This window comes from Lissotriton helveticus, chromosome 2_1, assembly GCF_964261635.1.
Source record: "Lissotriton helveticus chromosome 2_1, aLisHel1.1, whole genome shotgun sequence".
Lineage (NCBI taxonomy): Eukaryota > Metazoa > Chordata > Amphibia > Caudata > Salamandridae > Lissotriton > Lissotriton helveticus.
Window position 1 is genome coordinate 1,110,093,486 of NC_136059.1, and position 22,741 is coordinate 1,110,116,226.

The following is a 22,741-nucleotide window of genomic DNA, read 5'->3' on the forward strand; positions in this document are numbered from 1 at the left end:
CTTCGGCCCCAAATGGGCGAATGAGCGGCCACCCATTTTTGCCAAACGAATTCTGGGAACTACAAGATTGGCTTGGTTAGATGACCTGAGGGAACGACAGGGCTGGTAATCCTGAACAAGATTGTGCAGATAAGTAGGGGCAGAGCCCTGGCGAATCTTGAACAGAAAACACAAAGTTTTGAAAGCCACGCGGTCGGGAATTTTTAACCAATGAAGGTCACACAGGGCTTGCGTAGCAGACATTCTACGTGGGACATTGCACAACAGGCGGGCAGCTGAGTTCTGTACAACCTGGAGAACATTCATAGTGGCTTTATCGGCTCCCAAATAAAGCACATTACCGTAGTCGATACGGGACATTACCAGAGCCTGAACAACCATTCGACGAGTGGACTCAGGCAACATCCATAGGATCTTCTGCAACCAGCGTAAGGTATTAAAGCAGATTGCAGCGACCTTAGTTGCCTGCTGTCGCATCGAAAGTTTCTCGTCGATTAGAAAGCCGAGGTTACGAGCAACTGGCACGGGGGTAGGCAATGGACCCATGTCACTGGGCCAGTGTCTGGAGCCCCACAGATCTTTATGCTTGCCAAGTATAATAACCTCGGTCTTTTCACCGTTAAGTTTTAACAGATTGGCCTGCATCCAGGCGGCTACCCGAGAAAGGCCGATTTTAAGGGCAGAGGTATCCTGGACCCTGCTGCCAGACAAGGAAAACACAATCTGCGTATCGTCTGCATATGAGTATATGGACAGACCGGCGTCCTCGACGATAGAAGCAAGGGGTCTGATGTAAATATTGAACAGAGGGCTCAATATAGACCCCTGAGGGACGCCGTACGCAGATGAACAGATTGCCGATTCAGCTTTGTTTGAAAAAACCTGGAATGTACGCTCATTGAGAAATGAGGCCAACCAGGCAAGCGCAGATCCAGCAACACCGAGGGAGCGAAGGGACTCCAATAGAATAGAGTGCGACACGGTATCAAAAGCCGCGCTTAAATCCAAAAGGATAAGCGCAAAGGTCTCAACGCTGTCGATACCGTGTCGGAGTCGCTCAGTCACCCCCAGAAGTGCGGATTCGGTGGAATAGTTAGCGCGAAAGCCTGATTGGGATGGATGAAGATATCCTGTTTTTTGAACAAACTCATTTAGCTGGATGTTAATATGGCGTTCTAGTATTTTAGAACAAGCTGGCAGCAGGGATATAGGCCTAAAGTTGGCCAGGTTAGTAATGTCCACACCAGATTTTTTTTGTAAGGGAACGACCATGGCATGTTTCCAAACCTGTTCAACACGCGATTCACTGAGGGAGATGTTGAGTAGCCTCATTAAAAATCTACGTGGTTCAAGGTCGAGTTGCTTTAGAATCTTCATGGGGACAGGGTCCCGAGGAGAGCCTGACCTGATGCTTTTTAGGCATGATAAAAAGGAAACATCATCAAATAATTTCCAGTTGTACAGAAGCTCAGTGGGAGGAGCAGGGACATTACAATAGATGCCTAGCAAGGAAGAATCCATAGAAGGTGAAATAGAAGCTAGGGATTGGTGAATGCCCTGAACCTTCGATACAAAAAAGTCCGCAATGCTATTGCAGTGTATGCCATCTAGAGCCGGCGACGCGGGAACAGTGTCAGCACCTGTAAGTATCTTAACAGTGGAAAAAAGAGTCCGAGGACAATTCTGCACTGAAGTGATGGTAGAGGTAATGTAAGCAGCTTTGGCCTGTTTACAATTGGCATGATAAGCCTTTAGCCCATCCTTGTAAATCAGTTTAGAGGGAGTGGAATAGGACTTTCTCCACTTCCTCTCCAAAGCTTTACATTTAACACGTTGGATTTTTAACTCATCCGAGTACCAAGGTGCTGGGGGACGCAAGGATCGAAATTTGCTGCCAGAACAAGGAGCATAAATAGATACTGCATCAGTTAGCCACTTGGAAATAGGGGCATTCAAATTTTGCTCAGTGTTGCTGAGAGAAGGAATAGTCTCAGTTAGATGCAGATTAAAAGCAGCTATGTCAATCCTGTCCCATCGATGTGAAGGTTTTGTTTCCTCTACGTGATCATTAGAATGCTCTTGAAAATCAATTTTCAGTTTCTAGGGTGAAGGCCTCCTCGTTTCAAGCGAAGATCCTTATAAGTGTTGGTAGTGAGTTAACATTTCCGTAATTTCTTTACTGCTAGTAATTTTGCTTTTTTACAAACAAACAAAAGGGAACCCACAAGGTAGTTAAGGACCTTGGGTGTCCGTTTTGTATGAAAACAGTGGTCCTCATACGAAGTAAAAATGTAAACAATAAATATAGACTAGAATCAATGCTATATTGGGAGTGTCCAACCGGACATTCGATTTAATGAAACCATGGATTGAACAAAAATAAGAGCACATTAATATAGTGGGACACAGTCCTGCATCCTACAAACACGACATATACAGAAAGAAAAAAACATTTCAGGCAAGGCAAGGGTAGCTTGTTGAATTTAAATTGTAGCAAGCTTAGTAGAAACAGTGAATGCACTTCTTTTAACACCATGTGCATGCTGTTTATATTGGTCGACGTTTCGATCCTTTCAAAACAATAGTAGGATAATCATCGGGACAATTGAGTTACAAGCCGGAGTTCAAAGTGCCTGTGAGAAATTTTGATTTAATGTGATCAACTGAACTGCATCTAAAAAAAGGTAAAATGCCTTAAGAGGTATTCTGCTGTGGTAAGAGGAAGGCTAATATAAAATCAGTCCCTACATACACTCAAAAAGGCTGATTATATTACAAAACGCTGCAGACAATGAATATTTGAAGTTCAAACTAATGTAATGACTGCAAAAATGATAACAAAATAAAACAAAAGTTTGGCATGTTAAACATTATTATAGACACTTAAAGCAGGTTTATACAAGGACAGTTTTGAAAATGAGTAATAACACATTTATGTAAGGTAGAAGTTTTCATATTAACATATGTTTGTGAAGAATACTTCAAACATTAAACACTAATCCAGGAGCCCAGCCTGTTATAGACTACCTGCGTGGAGCAAGAATACCATGGAGAACTTGGTTTATAAATATTTGTAAGTAAAATCTTGCCTCTGGTCTCAGTGTGCTACTACTGGATCAATTTAATATACATTTTTTATTTAAAATCTACATTTCTTATACGTATGTGTAATAAATGCTGCATGTGTTCTTGGTATGGATCTATAATCCATCAATTAATAAAAGGAGTGTCCTTTTATGATAAGGCTTCAAGAAGCCAATGATTACACACTAAATAATGTAATGTTGCAGTGAATGAATTTCACTAACTCTGAAATGTAGTTACTTAGATTTGTAGATTGAAATATGGCCACACTAACAGTATACTCTTGGTGTATGATGTGGTTACTTTTAAAGAGTCGTATAACACAGCTTGAAACTGATGCCCCAATTAATATAAAATATGGGAATAGACTTTCCTAGAATGTTATGGTCTGCACCCCTCTTCCTAGCATTTTATTTTGTTGAGAAGTAGCCTCTCAGAATCGGAAACCTTTCTTTTTCGAGGAACTTCAACTCTTCACAATACCTACCAGATAATTAACTGGTTCGCGAACTATAAATAAGGAGGATGAAAACAAGTAGTTTATGCAATCACGTTACTGAATAGTTAATTTGCTTTGTATTCGGCCAGAGTTATTAACAGAGGAAACATTTTGTTAAAACCCATCTATTTTTTTTTTAACCAATACTATTTGATCTCCTAAAGAGGCATTGAGTGAGTTGCAGATGGCATTTGTTACGCCATTTAGACAGTAACTGAATTGATGCAAATTACCCATAAAAGTGGTTGTCTACTTGCAAATCAGTTTTGCAGCATATCTACCAGTCTGTTTTTAATTTGGTTTTAATCCTTTATCTGAGTAATTCCGGTCCGTGTACCAGTGTATTTGCATTGGAGGCAGAGTTCCTAAACCATGATTAATTTGATAAGCCAGTAACTGTTTTGCTTTTTAAGTAAAGCACTGTAATGGCATTTATTAATCTACCAATAAATAAATGATGGTAAGTAATTAGTCTTGGAAGCCTAAGATCATGTATCTTGGGGAAAATAATTCACCCATAAAACATTGCTGTAAGAAATTTGGTTATTAGCTACGCAGGATGTGAGGCCTGTGCAACTAATAGCTACACAATTGTCTCCTTACTGGGAGCTAAGTACCCCAATATAGTACTTGATGCTCATGGCGGTGAAGTAGAACAGTCCAAGTCCTACAATGGGGAGGTGGTGCGGGCTATTTATCCAAAATCCCTGGCACACAACACTCAAATGATACTCCAGTCAGTTATTTCCCTTTTTGAAAAGGTGAAAAATACATTTACTACTCTCACTACTGAATACTATGCACTAAATGACAAATATGTACATCATGTGGGTGGAAATACCTTTTCTTGACTCTCTAAAATGACATTTGACCCCTAATTGGTCATGCCTTCCCTCCACCCCCATAATCCTAACAAACCCCTACCTATACCACATGCAACATCACTATATGAGGTGGTGTCATTTGAAATAAAACTGGTCCATTAGGTTTGTTAAGGAGCCATCACAGCACAATACCAACATGTTAAAAGTTGCTCTCCAATCAATGGGATCATTAACCATGTTTAAAATGCAATCCTTACTGTTAATAAAAGCATTGCAATGTTTATCAAAAATCATTATCAGCAAGATACTTTAAGCAAAGCGTAAATGAGTGTCTGAATCTTTCATTTACACATAGGCCACATAAAATGTAGCCATAGAACCAACCACTAGAGGCCCCTGCACTCCTCCGCTGTAGAGCAAAAGTTGGAAAATGACATGTCTCCCCTGGCCATGAATATCAGCACAGCTGCATGGTTTGTCTCTGCATGTCAGTTTTTCTTTTGGTCATTTTTTTTGTTTAGTATGGGTTCCTTGATCCCTCCTGGGGTCCCCGAGACCTAGGCATTATTGGGGCAATAAGAGGTACATGTAGGTTATTGGGTCCTGCGTGTTCAAACTCTGTGTGCATGGTTCACCCCAATCTGGTCTACTCAGCCCAGTGAGGTGTCAATGTGCAACTTATTTCACTTGAAGGCAGATTTCCCCAATGTCAATAACAGTGACACTATAGATCGGGCTTCTCCAATAAGTAGCTCGGCAGCTACTGGTAGCTCTCCAGCTACTTGTATGCAGCTTTCCTGTGTCCAGACACCCTTACTGAATTAGAACCTTCTGCTTTGCTAAATTAATATACCAATACCAAAATTGAGTGTGTATTTGAGATGAAAATTTTGTTTATTTTCAGAACTCATGAGCTGATATTTGAAGGAAAATAGCAGAATTTCTAAAATATATTTAAAGCTATTTGAGTGATAAATCTGGCATTGAGGAGACTTTTTACAAATGTTATCTTGGTAGCAGAAGCTTTGCAGGTATGGCTGTTATGCATTACCCATGTAGAGGCATTCCATATTGACAAAGCCTTTTTTTTTTTTTTTTTTTTTTTTTTTTTTTTTTTTTTAATTCAATCTTTTTTTAACATTACTGCTGGCACCCATGCCTGATGCACTGAGGTGATTGTTGGTAGTAACCATGAATATGCTGGCCACTAATGAAATACTGTCTGATGTGGACAATTGCAATATTAATGTTCATAACTCTTGAAGAGTTTCATTGAACATAAGTAGCTCACTACAGAAAAGGTTGGAAACTCCTGCTAAAGATAATCTCATAAACCCTACTGACCGATCAATGCCCACTATTATAGGGTCCATCCCCTGTCCGTGTCTATCCTTGCAGAGTCCTGTCTGCGCCAGGCTTCCTGTTTTCAATTACTGGTAGTGCACACACATTATCTCACAGGAGCACCCCACAAATGTTGATGCGTACTCGGTGGAGTGCCCCATACCCGGGCTATAGCCTTATCTTAAAAGATAGACATTGGCAGTAAACCTGTGCAGTGCAATTACCATGTAATTCGTGTGAGTGAGACTTACCCAATGTAAAGGTCCAATAAACAGGCGATCCAAGACGAAACATCTGGGTAGATTGGAGTCCAACGATGGCATGTCTTGCCAGGGCTCCCAATGATGCCCATTTCCACCATTTGAGTGGCGTTCCAGAGGAGGAGGGTGACCACAGACTCCTTACAACAGCAGGGACCTTGGTCCAAGCTGATCAGAGCACTACAGTGGGAGTGAATGGGAACATGCGGCTGAATCCTATATAGTGGTGCACACAAGATGGCTGTTCATCACATCACAGCGGGGCAAGTCTTAAGTGTCCCTGCTCAGCTTATGTGACTAATCAAGGCTTGCAGGCCTGCCTGGATCAGAAGAGACAAACACCGGCTCATGTGGTGCTCCTGCTGGTGGCTCAGTTGAGAGCTGAGCGTACCTGATTTTAACCTGCACTGATCTTCTGCATCTCTTTCAAGGGGTTCCTCCTGATTCACTCCATGCAGCATACGACTCGAGGGGCTTTGTCCCCAGACTTTAACAGTGTTTGCAACAACCATCTTGGACAGGAGCTTCCCATGACTTCCACATGCAACAACCCTCCAAGAGCACACTCCATCAAAGACCTGCTGATCTCCTTAAAAACATTTAAACATTACGGCCTAGAAGGGACTCTCATAAAGGCCTCACCAGGGGGACGAGGTGGTCACGGCTTATCTTACCTCACCTGCAATGAGGGGAGACATCCAATTGCTACTCCAGGAAATTAAGGATGATCTTACTGCAATGCGATAACTTCACAAAAGTACTAAACGAGCTGGACCATTTGATTAAGGTTTGAGACTCATTTGGATTTCGAGGCGCAACAGAACCACAAACCTAACCTTGTGGAAAAGGACACTGCACTGGAGGCTCACCAACTTGCCCTGACCAATGCCTTGGAGGACTATGAAAATCATTCCTGATGCAATAATATATGCATCAGAGGCATCGATGACCTAATATCAATGCAAAATTTGAAAGCCCTGTACAGGTCGCCTTTGAACACAATCTTTAGGACTCCTCTTATACCACACTCTCCACGTATTTTCCTCCTTCCAACAATGAAATAGCCTCACGTCTGAGGTACTTACCAAAAGTTTATCTCTATCAAGTTAAGCAGGCACTACTAAAGGAGATCTAGGATGCTAGACACCATCTTCTTTCAGGACGACACACTCTTCAAAGATCCCTCATGCTGGCCAAAAGACTCCCTTTTAGGAATATGCTGGTTTATCTTTGAGATAAGAAAATTCTCTAGTTCTGGGAATTTCCACTGCCACTCTTGATCACTATCAACAATAAGCAGGTCAGCATATGGATGTCTGACAAGGCCAAAGCCCAAGCCCTACTCCATTTAACCCCCCCTGCCAAAGATAACAAGGGCACCAGACACCAAGACTATAAACGGATGATAACCAGCTTCTATGAGGAAAGCCTCCTTGCATGTTCAAGAAACTGGTGCTATGGTGTGATCAGACTTGAACTGCCTTCAATGGAGAACGAGTAATGAGAAAGGAAACATCCTTTTCAACGCAACTTTTACCACGCAGTGCCTTTACGACGCAACTATTACAACGCATGTCATTACAACGCATTGCGCTGGGGGGCGCTCTAGGATAGGGAATGGATTTAATTTACTATCCAAAACCTTCCCTACTATCCATGGGGACTGGAGTTGGAATAGTAAATTAAACTATTCACTATCCAGCACCCCTTAACGCTATGCGTTGTAACAGCATGCGTTGTAAAAACTGCGATGTAAAGGCATGCGTGGTAAAAGCATACGTTGTAATGTCCTACATCCAATGAGACTACATGCATCAATCTTCCTGGGTGTGTCTCAGCCTTGTTTATGCCCTGAAAAGTTGATCAGACACTATTCTGGGCCTAGATATGCACCTTGGCTTCCCTTGCGGTGGTCAATCCCCAGCCTTAATGAATGTGCCTGTATACCTTTTGTCTATCTGGTGGATGGCTGGGGGCTCCAGGGCAGTCTCGTAAGCTGCCCCTTCACCTCGGATGAGTGTAGTATTCAACTGTCAAGTTTTATTCATCCTCTTATTTGTTTATTATTCTATTATAATGGCTTACTCCTATATTGCATTTGTCCTATGGTCCTTTTAGTGTTCCAGGGTGTGTGCAACTCTTCTTTGTTGGCATAGAATTGGTGCTACATGTAATCAAGGGTGTGCCAGATATGTTGTTCAGAGGAGGGTTGATCACCCAAACAAAGCCATCAGTGGTAACTAATACCCCCCCCCCGCCCATCAATAAAAGATGCACCAATCTAACATAGTCTCTCAAAATATACAAGGGTTGAGAGCACCAATGAAGAGGAGTCTTCTGATATGGCTCTACACTTTAGACCTTGATCTAGCTATGATCCAAGAAACCCAATTAGTCTGATACCACGAAGGCTCCACTCCTATTGGTTCCCAGTACAATTTCAGGACTCCAGCCCTACTTAAACCAAGGGAGTAGCCCTCCTGATAAAGTGTTGGTTGGCCATCACCATAGACCACGGATACATTGATTGGATGGTGGAGTTGTGTGGCCAATTGGGAACACATGTTACATTGCTTTCCATATATGGACCCAATGACCCAAAGATGAGTCTACAGCTCACTGTTTTTGCGGATAGCTGTTTTCAGCAGAGGAATTTGATATTTTGGTGGGGGTGACTTAAACACAGTCGATTGATCTGTGGTGTGTTAAAGCGCCTATTCAAATGTGCATAATACCCATAAGAGAACTGATTTATTCTTCATATCCTAATCTCTTCAGCCAGGAGTCATAGCAGCCTCTATATGCTCCCAGATCCTGTTGTACCATTCTCTTATGTCTCTTACTAGATGCAGGCTTTTTTCCACAGCACACTGCTCACACCTGATATGTCAATTAGATTACCTTTGGAGACCCAGCTCTGGAGGACTCGATACAAGAATCCTTGTAACACTCCTTTATAGAAAAAACTGGAGACCTTTCCTTTTAAGACCATGTGGGATGTGGCCATAGGCATGCTGGGAGGTGCACTGATAACTCATATGGCTACCTTCACTAAACTGGTTACAGCTAAGAAGTCTAACTAAGAAACTCACTTTTCACAATTAGAAGCTCAACATAAGACTCCAGGTTTGAATAGAGTTTATAGAGAATTAAGACTGGTTAGGGTAGAGCTGAAACAGTTCTACATGACTGATGAGGCACAGAAATTGCTGTGCCGTAATCAAAAATACTATGAAAGGGCGGCAAGGTCTGTTGGCTACTGGCATATAAACTAAGGTGGAAACAAATGAGAAACCCCAGTATCACTATCGATGACAATCTGGGACTCTCCTTTATGGATACTTCTGATAATCCTCAAACTCTTCACAACCTACTACACATTATATCTGGTGCAACCCCCAACCAGAGAAACTAAAGACCCACATTTTACAGAAGTTCTCCTTTCCACACTTGGAACCCATGCTATTATAGGAACTGGAAGACTCCATTATGCCCAAAGAAGTGTAAACGGCTATTCATCATTTGAAAGCCAATAAAGCAATGGGACCGGATGGGTTTTACGTGGTGTTTTGCAAAGCTTATTGAAAACTGTTGCAGGAAGCCCTGGCCAAGGTTTTTAACTCGTTCCTATTCACCACGTCAGTTACTCCAACCAGGATGTCTATTACAACCCTATTAAAGCCTGGCAAGGATCTGGCAGCCTGCTTCTCCTACAGACCCATTGCATTGCTGAACTTCGATATGAAAACCTTCACCTCCATCCTAGTTTCTCGTCTGCAGTCAATACTGCTGCTGCAATTGTTGAGCTGCCAGTCACAATTTGTAAAGAATAGACGGGTCTGAGATAATTTGTGACTAGCAGTCAATATAGTCGATGAGGCAGAACGGCCCAAGACCATCCTTCACTTGCTGGACTCTGAGAGCCTTTCATAGTGGACTGGCAATATCTTTGAGCTGTTATTTGAAAACTGGCCTGGGCCCCCACACAGCAACATGTGTAGACCAACTATGCTGCACTGGTAACGCAAATCGGTCAAAGGTGCCCTGTCATTCTTGATCCATCTAAGCAGGAAAACTAGAGAAGGGTTACCCTTATTCCCCTTGTTCATCCTAACTATGGAACCCCTGATTCACCTTTTGGAAACAAATTCTGCTGCGTGGGGGTGAGGTGGGGTCCAAAGTGGATGAGGAACAGTATAAAACTGGCCCTGTTTACTGACGTATTATGCTTCCTGACATATCCCTACCATGTCTCCTAGATGAATTGAAGCAATTTCTATAATTGATCGAAAATCCCAAGGCAACTTCAAAGTCTAGAATCATGGGAGCGATGAACCCCACCATTAGTTCCCAATGCTTGCTCTCCATTATGGCCTGGCATTGGAGGGCACATCCATACAGTACCTAGGTGTCCTTCTTGCGCGCTCTATCAGTAACCTATATTAATGCAATTTTGCTACCTGAATTGAGGTTTTGTTTTAAAGAGCTCTATCACTGGGGCAGACTTGAAATTTCTTGGCTAGCCTGAGTCAACAGCATTACAAGGACCTTTCTGCCTGGATTGTTATATGTGACACAAACTTCAATTGTGGGTTTCTAATGAACATACACCAGGCACAAAAGCCGCTAATTCGATTTGTGTGGTGTAATGGTACACAAAGGGTACAGAGAGCTAGACTATATAAAAGGGAGGGTTGGGGTTCCCCAGGAAAGTGAATTATATACGTGCTTCCCAACTATAATCTGTCCTTGACTGGCACCACCACCCTTGTACCAAACCTTGGGTGATGTTTGAACAGGGCTGTTTCACCATTCCCACTGCTCTCCCCACCATCCGTAGTCCTGTGGATGAGACCCAGAGACAATTTTTCACCTTTATGCTTCTGAGATATTGGGACAAGATTAATAAACATCATCTGGCGACGACGTACCTCTCCCCACTGTCCCCCATTGTACACAATCTGAAGTTTCACCAGGCCAATAAGCAAACAATTTGAGAACTGGAAGGGTGCCCCCCACACACGGGCGACCTCTATCACAATGGTGACACCATGGATGGATCCGCTTGTAAAAAGCTTTTCCAGCTAACTAGAGTGGATGAGTTTAGGCTGAAGTCCTCCACTGGACAAACATGAATTCCATCAAGGACCGAGGTAATCGAGCCAAAATACTGACCCCTGCTGTAGAGGCTGTGAGGCCTAGGTCCATATTTACAATATACACAGGTTAAGAGGTTAAGCGATTTTTTTTTTTTTTTTTTTTTTTTTATGGGTGGAGGTTCTTCAATTGAACCGTTTGCTATGCTCAGTGGACCTACCAACTGGATCCACTTATGCTGCTGCTTGGCGAAGCTGTGGAGGGTTTGGTATACCCGTACACTACCCTAGCAGCAGATTGCTCACTTTTTTACTCATAGAAGCCTGGCTCATGATTGACCACACTTGGAAGAACCTGCTACAAAGTGGTGGTCTGCCTGGCATATCTGCACCATGTAGCGGCTGAAAGCTATAATTTCTGATCAAATGTACAAGTTTGCAAGAGGGAGATGGAACGGGTTAACCCAGCCACACCTTGAAGAGGTCTCGCGCCTAGGAGGATTCAAAATCTGAAATTTACTCTGACCAGGACTATAACGGCCCAAAGAAGGCTGAACTTTGGTCGATTGATTAATTGTTCTGCGTGATGACGCCTGTACAGTGATGCATTGTAATATGGCCTGTATTGCTTGTATGATATCGCTGCTACGTTTTTTGTTTTCTTTGGTTACATGGCTCTTTAGTGTCTACTACCAATCACTAACACAAAGCCCTTGTCACATGAAGATCAACCATAGTCTCTTTAGAACTACTTGTAAAATGCAAATATGAATTATTTTGGATTGCTTGCATCTGCGTATACAATAACCATCAAAGGTTTGCCAAAATGCATTTATTTTTTCTTCCTTAAAATACAAACCTTCGAGATCTTAAGTTTTATTTAAGGTTCCATTAACTGGGAATGTAAAGTGAAGTTGTCTTTATGATCATTGGGTCATTCAACTACTTACGCCTGCATGTGATGTATTTACTGTGCATGGGCCAGCGTTGGCTCTTGAATGACTTGTTCATTGCATCAATTGCTTAATGTTTTTTATCCTTTCAGATTCCTGGTGCTCCACCAGCCTATGAAAAGGTATCTTCAGAAGCGTCCCTGCCTCCGCCTTACACTCCGATGCCGTAGAAAAGTGCTGGCAGATGCATGAAATGCCATCCTTGTCCTGTCCCTGGAGTAGTGCTTCAGATTAACTAAAGCAATATGGCTTTTGAATTTATATATTCTGTTCTACCTGCAGGATACAAACTTATAGCCTCACAGTGTAGTCTCTCAGCAGGGTGCTGCTAAGAGGGTGTTGCAGGAGTGGCCACTAGGTCGTTGATAAAATCCCTCTAGCACCCCTTATTGATACAGTAAACCACTTGGTGGTGTATTATGTGTCACTCTGCTATCGGGAAGGTGGTGAGAGCATTCTGGGCTGCGGCAGATGCACTAGTAAAAATGCTGCTTAAATTAAAAAGGAAATCTGGTGTGACTTTGATTATAAAAAAAATCCCAAGTATCCCATTTTCCATTGTTGTTGCCTCCTTATAACAAGTAGATGTAATAAGTCATGACATCGTGCTTCATGTACACTTCCTGGTTGTCACATTTGGGCACTCCCCGTGCAGAACATAAAAAATGTGCTGTGTACATCTGCTGGAACCAAATCTGAAACGAATAAAAAATAATTTGCAAACAGCTGTCTTATATTCTGCATTTCCCAAAGACGAAAGATTTTCTCTTCTATGGTTTAAATGTTTTTATTCGCGTGTGTATAGCAGAAATATCAAGAAAAGTGGGTACCAGCGCTCTGCGTGCGAACGTGCTTTGAATATGCTAATCACTAACCATAAACAACCCCTGTAACAGACCCACCTACCTCTGCCGCCCCCCCCCCCCACCCCAGTACTCCCTACCAGATTTTCTCTTCTAATGGTTCGATAGAAGTTTGCTGTTATGTGCAGTGAAGGATATGAAGCCCTCGCGTGCCGTGAAATTGGACACGGGGATATTTATTAATAATTTTAAAAAACTTGAAATTAAAGTCTATACTGAACTGGTCTTTAGATTGGCGGTTATAATTGACGAAATATTTACTTGATTCATAACTCTGTGGATTGTGGAGTATCATTTGGTATTGTAGTGCAGCCTTACCTTGTAATACACGCGCAAAACTGTCTTTGGACCAGTCAAGCTAGTTTGGAAAACCTTTAGCTCAACCCTGGGTAGCTGTGGCTTTCAGCAGCAAGGCTTAAACAAAAGAACCAGTGTAATACGTCAATTTATAAAAAAAAATATATATTTTTTTATGAATTTTGGACACAAAGATCAAAATTCACCAGAGGGACAGATTTTTAAGTAAAATGTAAATCAGACTTTTAGTCCAAAGCACAAACCAGCACTGATAATCGTAAAATGTGGAAACTTTTGAAAGTGTTTGGCTTCTCCGGCCAGAGTGGGGTGGCCAATTCCAACAGGGAGAAGGTCAGGGGGACCAATAAGTAGTATTTGGATAGTTACCTGGTCACCAAAGCAGTTTTAAGTCCAGTTCCACACTTTACATCAAGACTGCCTAAGACTTCAATGGAGTGGGTCCTGATGCTGAGAATGCAGGATGCTGAAAGATGCACTGAGTGCTGTGTTGGAACGGGGTGTCCTTCCGGTTATTCCTTGGTCCATGGGTGAGGCAAGGAGATCTTGGATGTGGGGGTTGTCTCTCGAAGTCCTCTTTGCAACAGTAGGCCAGCAGTGGCTAGGCTACCATCTCTGTACACGGCAGGTTCAGTGGTATCCTTTGAAGGAGGGTGCCCATGTTTGGCAACCAATCTGGACTCCGATGACACTCTTGGGTCCATCAGAGTTTAGTGAAACTTTTGGCCATAGAGGAACAGTTTCTTCGGTCGCCCGGTGGCAGTCCATGGCAATTCGAAGAATGTGGCTACTGACTTGCCAGAAAGGGCTACTTCAGCTTTGATGGCTGTGATGCTGGTTCCAGGGGGTCAGCCAAATGACCCTTGGAGTCAGCCCTTTGGTCTAGGGCTGGGCTCGGGAGTGCCTTTACCAAGAGCCACAGGTACAATCCTCTTTGCTAGCCCAAGGTAGCGACGGGTGCAGTCCACTAGTTGGTGCAGTGTATTTGCCAGGTACAGGGATCAGCAGGGCAGTCCTTTAGTCCTTTCTCCAGTTCTGTTGTGATCTGAGATTCAGGGTTCCGAGGCTGCCATATTTATGCCCATTAAGTGTCCTGGCAGATCATGCGGTCACCAAAAAACAGGCTACCAGGATCCCTCCCGCTTTGTGATGACTTCTGGCTATGTGTGGCAACTAGCAATTCCAGAGTGCACTATTTTGCCCCCTCTCAAGATGTCTGAACCCTTCCTCAGATGTTAGGAGCTTAGCCACACCTCTTGGGTGGGCTACTATCTGTGGGTTGGGTGTGTGAGATTTTGTATAGGTGAGTGAATGGATATGTCTGTGCTTGTATGAGTAAGTGAGTGGTTGTGTGCGGACCTGTTTAGTTGACTAAGATGGTGTATCAGTGGTTGCAAATGGTGAATGAGAGGGTGCATGACTGGGTACTTGAGAAGATACACAAGTCTCTGTATGAGCGAGCGACTGGGTACATGAGTGGCTGTCTCAGTGCATCAACGGGTATGTCAGTGGGTGTATAGGTGAGTAAATGTGAGGTTTTAAGGGAGAGTATGTGGGACTATTAGTCACTGTATAGGTGAGTGAGTATATGCAGAAGTAACTGAGTAATTGTATGGGTGAGTTAGGGGCGGTGTGTGACTATGGGTGAGAAGATGTATGGTGAACTCAGTTACTGTCAGTATCTGTTTGGGTGTATGAGTGGGTGTGTAAGTGTGTCTGTCTGACTGGATCTGTGACTGGCTTTATTAAGTGAGTAGGTGCACGAGTGGCTGTATGTGTTAGTGGTTCTCTTATTGGCATTAAGGGTGATTTGATGTGCTAATGGCTGTATGGATGAGTGACAAGATGTGTGGAGTGTTTGTATGGGTTCTGCGAATTAGTTTGCTAGTGATTATGTGGGAGTGCGTTTATGACATGTTTTATGGGGGTGTACATGGGTGTGTCAGTGTCTCTGGATGATGTCAGTGATGTCAATGACTGGGTCATGAGTGATGTAATATGAGGTCATAAGCAGTGCATTGTGGGAGCATGAGATCTAGTTAACTCGGGTAACTATAACTGCTGAATTTCTCTGGTTCTGTAAGAGTGAAATGTCGGCTTAACTGTAACTTGTGGTTTATTAAAAATAATAATTTTAGCCACCACCACAATCCAATCTTATAACTGCAAAATGTCATGTAGAACTCCCGTAATATCTCTATAAAAAGTGTAACTTTCAGTGGAATCTGACTGCATACATCACTGTATCAGTAAGTCTCTCATTCACTTTATAAATATTTCAGTGGATCTGTGAGAAGGTGCATCAGTTGATCAATGGTTCTGTGGCAAACTGCGTGACTGACTCAGTGCACCTATGACTGGGTGCATCACTTTCTCAATGGGTCTGGGATTGGTTGCATGAGTCTCAGCCAATCTACAAGTAGGTGCATGAGTGCCTTTGTAAGTAAGTATGACTGTCTGATTGGATCTGTGAATGAATACATGAGTGTCTAAGTGGGTGTGTGTGAGTGCAAAAGTTTCAGTGGGTCTATAACTGGGAGCATGAGTGGTTCTGTGAGTGGGTACATGAGTCTGAGTGTATGACTGACTGAGTGCATGAGTCTGAGTGGTCGGTGTGTGAATGACTGCATGGGTGTGTGTGTCTGAGTGGATCTGTGAGTGGGTTTATGAGTGTGTTAATGGATCTGTGAGTGAGAGCGTAAGTCTCAGAGTGGGTGAGTGAATGGCTACATGCATGAGTGTCTGAGTAGGTCTGTAACTACGAGGGCGAGTGTCTGGGTGGCTGAGTGGATGCCAGAGTCTTTGGGTGGGTGTTTGTACAGCTGGGTGAGTCTAAGTGGGAGCATTAGTGCCCATGTGGGTGTAGGAGTCTCTAATTGGGCATGAAACTGTGCGCATGAGTCTATGAATGGGACTCTAAGGAGGTGTGTGAGTCTGTACATGGGTGCGTCACTCTATGACAAGGCTGGAAGTGGGTGCATGAGTACCTGAATAAGGATGGGAGTGGTTGCCTGAGTATGTGACTAGATGTATAAGTGGGTATTTGAATGGGCTTATGTGCTTGAGTGAGTTTGTGAGTGCATAAATGAGTCTGTGACGGTGATGGCAAGTGTGTACAAATTGTGTGTGTGTGTTGAAGAAATCTGAACTCCTTCTCAGGGGGTCTCACTGATACTTAGTCCATTGAAACCAATAATAAAGAATTTGGGCATGAAGCTAAAATATAAAAGAACATTTTTATTAACCTTAAATGAGGTGAGACTACGTCACACAGAAGCCTTAGCAACTGAATGAGGCAGTATGCTAGAATGGTCTTACTTCACGTCTTCTATACTCTTTATCCTGCCCCAGTCATGTAAGGGAGTTGTACCAATTACATTCCTAAACAAATGGAAAATCTGGAGGGTCAGCAGGTGAGTAGCCTTTGAGGTTTTAGCAGGATATGGGAAAAACATTATAATTACATAGTTCACAAAGGTTAATGTGATTTTAGATGGCACTGCAGGGCATGGCATGATTACATGTACAGTATCCCAACCCAAAAGTTAATCATTAGGAATGTCCAAAATTCAATCTCCAAAAGCCGGACAAACCTATAATTGAAAGCATAACCCATGTAATGAAGAAACATAAAAAAGAAACAGTAACAGATGATGAACAAGATAAGGCATGTGCAAGGAAACTAAAAGTTAACGATGTCCTGAACATTGATTGGCAATCTCAGACAAAGATCAATCAGGGAAATTGGCTTTGCGAGGTCAGTTTCAGGTGAAGAGGTCAGTTTCTTACAGTTCATTCCAGAGTCAGAAAGAAACCTAGTTAATGTATACATGGACTAAGAAGGCCAGGCCACTTTGTTCGCCAGGCTACCTTCACAGGCCTACGTGAGGGCAACACAAAATGGTGGCACAATATAAAATGGAGTCAGTCTCGAGAATTACAGAACCTCAGCCCCTCCTTTTGCCATTACGTAGGCAATAACCTAAGACTCATGTTAATCTGAATCTAGGTCTATATCGATATTTATTAGGTCGTCAAGGTGTTGCTGTAAGATCTTATTATTCTCTACTTCTCTCGGGACAGGTCTCCGAACACACATAGTAGCACAAAGACTCACTTCTGGTGGACCATTTTTGGATGCTAGAGGCGGAGCCACTTCCTCTTCCATGGCAATTCAGTCAAATGAGAACTTAATTAACATTTACTTTATACAATTGCACTGGAACCGCTTGTGCAACTGTGCCCAAAGTCCGTTCAAAGCCTCTCTGGCAGGCTTCTATTGTCCATCAAATCTGCTTCCATGGTCTTCTTCGGCATTGGGCCTCTCGATTCAGGCCTCTTCAAAAAAATAGTACTGCTTAGTTGGAGTGCCCTCCTGGCAAACACCCACAGCTCACTCTCAAGTCTCAATGTCTCAAGGCAGTGCACCAGTGTCTCTCCTCTGCGGCAGACACTACAAATAATGTGCTCTTCATTGGTCATGGGCACAGATCATCTCGTGCAGACCCGGGTCTACATTCTCAGGCTCCAACACTCATTATTCAGTGTCAGAGGACACTCGGGCTGCTCTTTCATGGGCACCATAATGTAGTGACTTTTGTCAATCTTGGATCCTCCGGTGCACTGCCCTTCCATTGGAGCAAAGAAAAGAAAGGGGAATGGCCAAAACTCAGGCCAAGGGGCTCAAGGGACTGCACACTGTCAGAGGTCACCAGCACATAACAGGTAGAAAACTCAAGCCTCAAACTAATCCTGCCATCAACAGCAGGGAACATTCTCTTTCGCTCTTTTGCACTGAACCAGCTCCTCCTTTTCTGATGTTCAACGCCTTCTGATGAAGCAAGCACAATAATTTGGAGATACCATTGATGGCACGCTGGCGATCGCTGTCCAGCCTTGCTACTTTCTGGCTGCTGGGACTATAGGGCCAAGACGTCTGCCATTCATCTGTAGCTGTCACTGATGGAAATTGGGCTCAAATAAATGTTCTGCAGGTTATTATGACTTGATACCGCAGAACCTAGTGATGTAGGAAATGTGACACAGTTGTTAGTTTTCTTCAATTTAGTACAAAAACAGTTCATTGTATTTAACAAGGGGACTGCAGGCAGGTGGCCTGCAATCTTCAAAGGAGTGGCCATACGACATGGGACTATTGTGATCTAAAATACACTGTTTCTCATAGAATACAAAGGCAGTAGGCAAAACAGTGCCTCTAGCCTCTTCAATTGGGTTCTCTTCATTATTCTCTGCCATCTAAGGGTAGATAGCTACATGGGAATTCTATCTGAATGGATGTCCTCACACATAGTGGCATTGTCTAATGGGGTAAACAATTTTTTCCCCCTCAACTATTACCTCTAGGTGTTCCTAAATTGCCAAAACACCTCAAAAGAGAAATCACATGATACAGATTATCAGGGACATGTAGATACCTCCCTTTAATAATTGTGCATCAAGTGGACTATGCAATACAAAGGCTAATGATCAAAATGTAGAAACAAAAGACAAGAACTAGAGTCCTAGTATTTCCATGATTAGAACACATCTGATCCCACCAAAAATTAAAGCAGCAGGAACATAAGGGAACTAAAAACCAAATTAAAACAGGCATTGAATTTGTCATGTTCAAAAAAATAAACGTAAGGTATCTCCTAGTGAGGTGGAAAACTTGTCTTACTATAGTATCAAGTCAGTTAACCAGTCCATCACTACCTTGACAGTCAGACTGGAAAACATCAAAGTAGGCCTGAAGAAAATTCTTGAAAACCAGTCTGGTCATACAAAAGGGGATTATACATAATATGGGGGTCCCTGGTACATTACTGCCGTCTGGAAGTGTGAACCTGAACAATAAACCAATAATAATAAATGAGCTGACTGGTGAAAGGAATACGGAAAAGGGAAATGGGACTAGGACACAGCTAAAATCCCCAATAACTAGGCACAATGCGACATCGATCAAGGGGAGAAGCGGCAAAAGAAAAATCTTTAGGAAGAACAAGAAATTACTCAGGTGATAGTCGAGTTTGTGACACAACACCAAGAGTATGGGTGATGCATAAAAAACATAGTACACAAATTTTAACTCTACCGCTGGCCACTACACCATATACGGTAATCTCAGCTAATGTTCCAGTTCCTTCTTCAGGGAAAAATGAAACCTGGTTTCCTTTGAGGAACAAAGCCATACACTACTTAGGACGCAGACTAATGCAATATAGAAATTAGGTCACCTTGTGCAAGAGTCACAGATCTATAATTTCATCCTTAGGTCCAATCAAGGAAACCTAAATCTAGGGCTGCCTGTTCCTTGAGGGAAGGGGCAGTAACGTGACTAACTGCAGGGGACACACTTTGATCCTGTATATCTCTTATTTTTCTTCAATACTATTATAGCCAAATTGACATACACTGGTGAAGTGTTGTCTGTCTTGTTCACAGCATGAAAATATCACATCTGTGAAATTTAGTATCAGAGCAAATCCACCCAACTGTTGTGCAGCGATATGCATCGTCATGCAAATCCCTTCACAACAGAGGGGAACTTGTAATAGTATCAAAAGCAGCAACATAAAACAAAAACATACATAAAATAAAAAACACACATGTCAAGCCATCAGATATACGTGCTGTTTACCAAGCGCAAAAAGCATAGACAAATTACAATAGCACATGTAAATGAGCATTGACGCATGCACTTCATGCAGCCCAAAACCCAATATTCGGGCCTGCTTAATTTGTCAGGCTTAAAATTACACTTTGCTTTACTTTACACACCCTCCTTTTGACAGCAGATCACCAGTTAGTGGAGATCGGCTGTCAAATACGACTTACTGTGTCGCTTCTGACACACAGGAACAATTCATAGAAGGACAAAATGCAAAAACGTGAAAAACACACGAACATTTCTTTTCAAAGGAGTCATACAAAAACCACATCTTGCTTCAACATACTGCTGACACTTCACATAACACACAAAATATCAACTGTAACCAACCATCTTCTAAAACTAATGCAACATTTCTTGTTCTGTTAAATGAAAGCAACTTACATGGACATAATTTTTCAAAAACAGAAATACAAATGTATCAACCCCTTTTAGGCCCTGCTTTGAGCGAGGCCGCTCATGAATGCACTTCTCGGAGACAAGGCCCTGATTTAATAGGCTGCAGATGTCGACATACATGAAAGCCTAGCACAGTCCTCCAAGAGCTAAGAATAACACCTCAGCAGAACATCTGTTTTCACTTACTCCTAACCCCAACCTGACAGACCTTAAGGTCAAAATCTGCCTCGCGCACTCCGCGGCTCCTCACTCTGAAGCTGTCAAAGAAAAAAAAAAGCCTTCCCAACTCTTTCTAACCTGCAATAACCAACCCTATCCAAAACCACATACCATATATATTACTCCCTTTAGGTGCCACAATCCACTCCAATTCCCAGACTCAAAAACATCTACTAAGAATAATTTGCAGAACACAACAACACAACATACCAGCTTTAGAACAAATGCTTGTTACCACCCTATGCAATGGTACTCATTTCATCAACTTTAAATGGATGAACGTCTCACTCAGTAGGTCCAGCTAGAGTTAAAACCTTCAACCCTGATATTAAACTCAAACCTCTGCACCGGGCACATTGGCTCACTGAGCCATTAAGAGCAACCCCAAATGAGAACAACCTGCAAATTTGTATCATACCTAAATGTATGCATTTACTGAAGCTTAAGGCACTTTAAAAGCTACTCTAAATGAAAAAAAAATGCTGTTTAAATAGTCTATTTACCCAAATTCGACTTTGATATTTGTGGCACTTAAAAATACATATCCTATAATTGTGCTACATATTGATCATCCTCAGAATGTTCTTTACAGATTGCAGAGATTGAACATTAGACATATCTCATGTAAATCCTTAGAAAAATGAGATTTTTACGCCTGCGCCAAGTGAAATTCCATATGCAAATGTTCTCATTTTTGCGGTTCAACACAACTTAAATTACATTTTAATGCTAGGAGGTCATAGTATGAGTATTAAGCTTTATAAATATTAAACGATTTTAAAAGCACTTATTTAAAAAAAGTTTTTCCATAATTAATTTTCTTTTAATAAAACCATTTTTAATAATTCGACATAATAGCGAGCTGCATCCCTTGCCTATCATATTTAGACACATTCATTCACAAGCCTAAGCACATAAGCCTAACTTGAAACATGACAAATTTGTGTGCCACTTTTATTTAAAAGGACAGTTATTTTAATATTGGAACCAAAAATGTGCTTACAAAAAATACTTAAAGGAAACCCTTAATTGAAATGTTTTCCTGTAATACAAAATAATGATCCTTATTTTTGTAACCTTTTTAACCCCTTCGACGCTCATGACGAGCTCAGCTCGTCATGAGGTACACCTCTCGTACGCTCATGACGAGCTGAGCTCGTCCTGAACCGCGGGTTTTTGCAAAAATGCGCTGCACGGATGGTGTTAAAACACTATTCTGAAATGCAAAGGTTCACCTGTGTTTAACTGGGAAAGTCCTGACTGAGTAAACATTCTTGTCTATTCGTGATTGCTTCGTGTTGCTTGCTTAGCGGCAGCAACAGCTGTTTTTTAGTGTTGAAAACGTGGGCACGGTGGCTGTCTATTTAAAACTAAGACATTTCAAGTTTCAAAATGCGTGTGCAATACAGCAAAATCCAATGTATTCAGATGATGTGTTTGCCTGTTAATATCGAATACAATGTATCTAAGGAAAATGCTGTAAGTTTATTTTTTGCAAAACACACAATTTCGTTTTTGAGGGCTTTTTTATTCCTAGTGAATGTGAATTTTCGTCTTATCTTTAAAGCATTGTACATGTGCATAATTGCTTACTCTATAAATTAAATAGCAACATATAGCTATTTTAGCATATCACATGATTCATTTCTGGATTTTTATTTCATTTCTGATTAATATTAATTAACTAACATTTTGCATAACAGACTGAAAACATCAAGAAAAAACCACAAACACACATTGAGCTCATTTCAGACATAAACAGAAAGGGGTAAAACACTCAGAACACACAATACAGCGCGCTTTTAGTCATTTATTTCATAAATAGCGCCATCGCTATTTACTTACAGAAGTTGCACTAATGGGAAAACCACATAGACATTTAAACACACATTTAACGCAGAGATCAATACTCAAGACAGAAACAAAGGACAGCCCACAGACTGTACTTAAATCAAACCTTTATTTCCAAGAAGCCAAGATACACTCAATTCACTAGCTTTGGCTGGCAGAACACCAAAAATCGCTCTGCATAGCTCCATTCATAAAATTGCACAGAACCGAGGATCTTTGTATGTATTTTGTCCATATTTTAATTCTCTGGGGATACAGAATCACCAAGGAAGAAATGTTTTTATACCTAAACCTATTTAGGTATTCCCTCTAGGGGAGCCGGCTAATTTACTTCACATCACACTATGGTACCTTCCAAAAAGCA

General features: G+C 42.0%; 1 protein-coding gene across 1 annotated transcript in view; it reads left to right on the forward strand.

The window, feature by feature from the left end:
• The window catches only part of MLANA (melan-A), a 52,263-nt gene extending 39,478 nt beyond the window's left edge, over positions 1 to 12,785 (forward strand). The window contains exon 5 of the mRNA XM_078677434.1: positions 12,153 to 12,785. Within this exon, the coding sequence (XP_078533560.1) occupies positions 12,153 to 12,230 (78 nt within the window). The 3' untranslated portion in view covers positions 12,231 to 12,785. The remainder of the gene's footprint in view (positions 1 to 12,152) is intronic.
• Positions 12,786 to 22,741: the final 9,956 nt, after the last annotated feature.